Below are 6,189 nucleotides of genomic sequence, written 5' to 3' on the forward strand. Positions count from 1 at the left end.
TCTTCTACGCTCTGCTGATCTTCCAAGTCTACGTCTTCGCCACATTCGCTTTGCCCTCTTCTTCGACCCCAACTACGGCAGCTACGGCTGGCCGCTCACTGTAACGAAGTACTGCAACTTCGAATCGATATGGCAAGCGCTGCTCCTTGTCTTTGGTTTGCTGACTGGAGAAAGCTGGCATGTGACGATGCAGGAGTTGTATAGCGTGTATATGGGTCGCTTTCCAGGCGCGCCAGGCAGTGCAGTCTCCTCTAACGTCGCGCTCGCGAGCCGCGGCAAACGTCTACATCATCTCAGTCTACATCTTCTTCGCCGTCGTGACGCTGTGCTGTTTTCTTCTACAACGTATTTGAGGCCGTCCTCATCGGCCAGTACGTGACCGCGCGCAAAGTGGTGTTCAATTCACACATTTTCCGGTTCATCAAACTCTGCCGAGAACTCGGCGTCGAGATGCCGACGCGCGCAGCGATAGACACAAGCAACTTGCAGAGAATGTATTCTCTCGCCTCGCCCAAAATAGTCGGCCGAAGAAAAGCCTGGCGCGCGCTGAGTGAGTTCCTCCGCCCCCGATCGCTGCCCAACCAAGAGGCGCCCACTTTTTCAAACACCAGCTCGGGCGCCGCGTGGATGCTCCAGAGACTCACGCAGTCCATCTCCAGGGCCTCGACGCTGCGGCGCCGCAGCCAGAGGGCCTCCGCCAACGGAAGCAGGCCGCCGGAAAGGAGGCCAGGCGGCCTGAGGTTTCGCAGAGACAAGCAACGCGCTGTCGCAGCTCACGCGGTTTCTTTCTGGCGCAGGGGCAGACGGCGTGAATCCAAGCGAGGGCCTGCAACAGAGAGCGAGAGGCCGTCGCCTGGCCAGACACGGCCGAGCGACGCAACGGGTGGTGTTCTGAGTGGAGACTGCTGTCAGGCTCAGCCTACCGCCCTCCGTTATCCTGCTGGAGGCCTCTGCGGCAGACAGAGGAACCATGGCGCCGACGACGTCGAAGGACTGTGGGCGGTCAATCCCGGCTCCGATACCCACCTCGCAAGCACCCGCCCCGACGACGCGGCTCTCTCAGTCCACTCTGCCACCGGTAAGCTCGAGAGTGTCCCTCGTTGGCATGGTCCCCTCACATGGCGTGAAGCTGTTCGAAGAGGAAGAGGCGCAGGCTCCTGCCAGAACGTACGATACGACGGGGACATGAAATGCAGCTGCTCAAGTGGTCATCGAGAGCAACTGAGGCCTCGCGCGGGGCTTGCGCTGCGGAAGGTAGGCTGGGGCATGAGTCGCGTGTCGCCGCCAGCGTACGCAGCAAGTCTGCGCGCCCCGCCGGGAGTCACAGCGTAACTAACTCGCAACGGTTGCGGCGAAGATTTTGCAAACAGCACTGCCCGCGCCGCGTCAGCGCGAAGCTGCGAGCACACTTTCTCCTCCCCCCTTTTTTGCGCGCTTTCTTCCACAGATGCCGCTGGGGACGGCGCCGTGGACGGGCCTGAAGGGCCCCTGTCCCTCGGCGAGTCCGTCTGCTACCTCTTCACGCTTACGCTGATATGTTGCTACGACGCGGTCGCTCGGCTGGTATCCTCGCCTTTCAAGTGGCTGAACGAGCGAATCGTGTCCTACGACATCGACCGCCCTGACGCGATCGTGGACTTCATCCGCTTCATCCTCATGGAGGAAGGCCTCGAGGATGCGTCAACGGCGAGTGCCTTGCCGGCTCCCGGCGTGCGCCGAAAGCGCGAACAAAGCTCGGTGGGGGGGGGGGATCTCGGCAGCCAGTCGACTCCCACCGCGAGCCTCGCCTTTTTGCGGGGCGGGCCTGTGGCTACGCTTCTCAGGCGCCTGACGAGCGCAACAGCGTACGGCTGGGCGCTGGCCGCGCTTGAAGTCGTTTCGCTGCTTTGTCTGGTTGTCGAGTGCATGCTGACCGACAACGAACAGGCGCGGAACGTCTTTGGAGTGCTGGAGTGGATTTTTGCCTTTCTCTTTCTTGCTGAGTCCCTCCTCAGGGTTGGCGCGTACGGCTGGTGTCGAGGCGGATGCCTCGCACTGGGCTCCGGCGCATCGCGCGCCGGGTTTCTGGTCTCCCTCGTGTCGTGTGTGCTCCTGCTGATCAACCAGACGCTCTTTGCTGCCGATTGGCGTAGTTACGCCTGCCGCTTCGTCTGGCAGCTTCCCCTCTTTCGCCTCGTCAAAGTTTTGCGTTCGTTTCGCTCGTTTCACTTGTTTTCGCTTGTCCAGATGGAGGGCGTCCGCATCGTGGTCCGCTCGCTTCTGGCTTGCACACGAAGTCTCGTGCTTCTCTCGGCCTTCTTGAGCCTGGTCTTTGTCATGTTTGCGCTCATTTTCTCTCGGATCATGCGCGTCGGCTACGTGCCGCCGGACAACCCCAACGAGGTCCTGTATACGTTCCAGACTTTCTTTGAAGCCTCGATAGGCGTCTTCGTCCTCGCCACCAACGAGGGCTGGCCGCTGCTGCTCTCCAGGCTCCTCGACCGCAATCCCACCCAGCAAGTCGCTCTGTCGGTTCTCGTCTTCCTCTTCATCTCGGCAGTCTCGATCTTCGGGGTCAAGATGTGCGTGGGCATCATCGTTGACGCGTCCCGGAGGAAGAAGGCTCGCATGGAGATGGAAGGAAGTCTGCTCAGCGCGACGGTACACAAGTGGATTGAAATTCAGGAGCTCCTCTTCAACTCGGCGCTCCAGCACGGCGACACCATGCCAGACTTCACCGGGGTCGACAGCAAACGGCTCGCGATGGCAAGGAAGAAAGCTGCTGCACTGATAACAAGCGGATGCTTCAGAATGGCCGTTGCCGTCCATACGTGCCTGTGCTGTCTCCTTCTTTTCTTCTACGGCCCGTGGTACGACATGACACTCGGGCCCCATCGGCAGGGCCGACGACTTGAGCTCCACATCGCCATTGTGTGTCTTTCTGCTTTCTTTTTCATCGAAATCGGTACGAGAATCTTTGCTCGCGGCCGCCTGTTTTTTCGCGAGGCGTTGGACATCCTCGACGTTGTTCTTTGCTGCCTGCTCGCTGGGACCTTTGGCGCTGGCGTCGTTTTGTGGATGGGGTGGGTCTGGCGCGTGGACGCACTGACCTCCTGGCTCCTAAGTTTACGCCTCTTCCGGATCGCGCGCTTCCTATACCGCCAGATGCCCTTTTTCCAGACGTTGTTTACAACGATCTCGCGAGTTATGAAGAGCTTCCTCAGCGTGCTTACGCTTCTGGGCCTCTCGATTTTCTTCTTCGCCATCTGGGGGGTCGTCCTCTTCAGCGGCGCCCCAGTAGAAACGTACTTCAATCGCCACGCAAACTTCAAAATGCTGCCGAGGGCCGTGATGGCGCTGATAGGCAGCTGCACTGGCGAGGACTGGCACATGATTCTTCAGCAGCTGCGGATGCACTACACCGCGACAGACCAGAAACTGCTCCGCGTGACAGTTGTGGTCTTCTTCATTTCCTTCATCGTCCTCGTTTTTTTCATCCTCATGGATCTCTTCACCACCGCTGTCCTCGACGAATACATGGACACAGTGAAGGACGAGAACTTGTGGAATATTTCGTGTCAGAAACGCGTCTTGATTGAACGCTGGAACCCCAAGGACGAGCTCAGCACGAACTACAAAAGCCTCACTGACATGATCGCCCTCCTGAGGACGATCGACCAGCCAATGGGCATAAAGCACCGTTTTCACCCCGATGAGAAACGGCAGAAAGTGCTCAAGTACATCGCCAAATACGGCCTTCCAGTCTACGCTGGGGCGCGAGTCCATCTTCGGGACGTGGTTCTCAACTGCGCCAAGCGAGCGTGCGAATTCCACGCCATGAGTCACGGCGTCATGGACATGCAGGACGGCCAGGTCGAGCTGAATCCGCGCCTCATCAGCAGTTGGATGGGGAAGTTTCCCGAGCTTGCCCACGTGGAGACCAGGTACGACCTTCGCCACCACTTGGCCGCGGAGACGCTCCAGAGCTGGTTCCGAAGACAGCGCATGCGACTCCACGGAAAGCTCGCGAACCCAGAGTGGTGCGCCGCTCGGTTTGTGTCTTTCGTGATGGAGAGTCGAACGGCCCACCTCCGCCGGCCGAGCGGCCGCGCAGGGCACCGCGCAAGCCAGAGCGATCGTAGATACAGTGGGGTCGCGAGGCGGCGCAGTTGGCGGCGGTCTCGAGTGGACTCTGCAGCTGGAAGCTCGCAGCTCTCTGCGACAGCGTCTGGCAGCAGCTCGGAAGCCCTGCCGCAGCCAGAGAGACTTCATCTTAGGGGGGCAGGCGGGTCAGACCAGGTCAGAATGAGCTTGCCAGAGTCCATTTCGACGCGTGGAAGCGTTCCCGGGTCGAGCTCCAACAGCCGCCGGGGAAGCATCATGACAGGCACCGACGTTGACCTCGCGCCCCGCGTCCTCTTCGAGTCCTGCATGCTGGTACCTGAGGGCACGACCACAAAGAAAACCAGCTCGAGAGAACGTCTCAGCGCACGCTCTGCCAGTCGACGCGATAGTCTGCCGCAAGTTGCGTCAGTGGAGAGCTCCCCGAGTGACCGCCACCTCACAACATGCATCACTACCCACCTTTCACAGTCAGAAGATCCCTGACGCACAACACGCCTAGGCAAGAATCGAGAAATGGTCGCTGACTGGTGCCTCAGACAGGGACAGGTGGATCTCGCCACACACTTGAGAAACATGGGCTACCAACTCTGAGCAGGTGCCACGGCCCCAAAAGCAGCTATCAGAGTCTACGAACACGCCAGGGTGGGCACACCGCCGCGTGTCCACCCTGGCCCCGCGACAATGGCGACCCGAACGCCAGATCAAAATACGTGGAAATTGAGGCTCTTGCGCTATCACGCCACACGCATTCCACCCTTCTTCGACTTCTGAGCAGGCTAACGCCCCCTTCATTTTGCTTCCCGACTGTCACTCGTACCCGAACAGAGGGGTTTTACAGAGAGCTTCACATCTCTGACTCCGCACTGTGCCCTGCGGATGAACGACGACAATCTTCATCTCAGGCGAGCAACGACGGGGGTGCTTTGCGCACACTCTGCGCGTCTTCAGCTTGTACGCACGCCTAAGGAAAAAACACTGTTCGCCAAACAGGCACTCGGGCCGTGCTGACAAAAGGGGCAGCAACACGGTCGCCACACACCACGTCCGGTGGCGAATGTCGTGCTAAGGAACCGATGAATTGTGCCTGCGGGCAATGCGGCTGAACTTTCCCGAGTGTGATACGGTCCGTCCAAATGCAAATGAAACAGCCTTTTTCTGTTCGCCGTTGGCAGACCATTAAAGCTCCGTGGCGGTCTGACTAGGGCCCTGTTTCATGCCGCTGCCGTCGGCTGCCACGGGTTGTGGGGGCTGGCCGCATTCGCACGCCCAAGGTTGACAGACTCCTCTTTTTTATGCAGTGACACGTTCGCAGCAGTAGATTATTGCATGCTGGAGGCAGACCACCTACGCAGGACTGCTCGCTGCTGAATACCAAACCATGAGTTACGAAATCGGGAGATACACCAGTTCCGCTGCGTGGTGCTGCAAGGCTCGGTCCCCAGAATCCACCACGCACACGGTTGAAACACTGCACACCAGCTTGAGGCGCTGAGTGGACGAAGGCCGCACCATACCACGCACCACACGCGGAGCGCCGGGTGCTTGAGCCCTCTAACATGTTTGGGCACCAAAGCGCCTAAAAGAAGGCAGTGCCGCCAGCGCCACATCCGCTGACTACGCGAGCTCTGTCGTATCATAGGATACTTATACTGTGTCGCAGCGGCTGCGACGGTAGAGAGTGAATGCCCCTCCCCGTCTCCCGCAACGAACTGGACTTCCCCTGTGGTCTCGCGAACGTTCCTTGCCCTGCCATGAAAGCACCCTGAGCAAAAACCGCTTCAGCCTGTTCCGACTCCCACGCTTTGAAACTCGACTGCCCCATTCGCAAGGCAGAACCTGCTCGCGAGGGTTGAGGGAACGCACCGCATCTCGGACAGACCTACGCATTACGAGGTAGCGGCAGACGGCCATGGGCATAAACAGCCGACTCGATCCGCAGTGATCTTGCGAAGCATCTGGGAACACGAATCACTCTTCGAATTCGGCAGCGCAGTGTCAGTCCCTCCTTAGCGTCCCCAGGTATCCCCAGGTAAAGAGCGTTTAAGGCACCAGGCGCCCCCTGCTTCGCTCAAACAGCCACGGCAA

At 59.4% G+C, this 6,189-nt stretch overlaps 1 protein-coding gene across 1 annotated transcript; it reads left to right on the plus strand.

Moving 5' to 3' along the window:
• Positions 1-450: 450 nt before the first annotated feature.
• Positions 451-4,587, plus strand: BESB_051140 (transporter, cation channel family protein; the record flags this gene model as incomplete). The annotated part of the gene is made up of 2 exons (XM_029363549.1): positions 451-1,078; positions 1,448-4,587. 2 exons carry the CDS (start codon positions 451-453, stop codon positions 4,585-4,587), a joined length of 3,768 nt encoding a protein of 1,255 aa, XP_029214990.1.
• Between the last annotated feature and the right edge of the window lie 1,602 nt (positions 4,588-6,189).

Source organism: Besnoitia besnoiti, assembly GCF_002563875.1.
Source record: "Besnoitia besnoiti strain Bb-Ger1 chromosome Unknown contig00035, whole genome shotgun sequence".
NCBI lineage: Eukaryota > Apicomplexa > Conoidasida > Eucoccidiorida > Sarcocystidae > Besnoitia > Besnoitia besnoiti.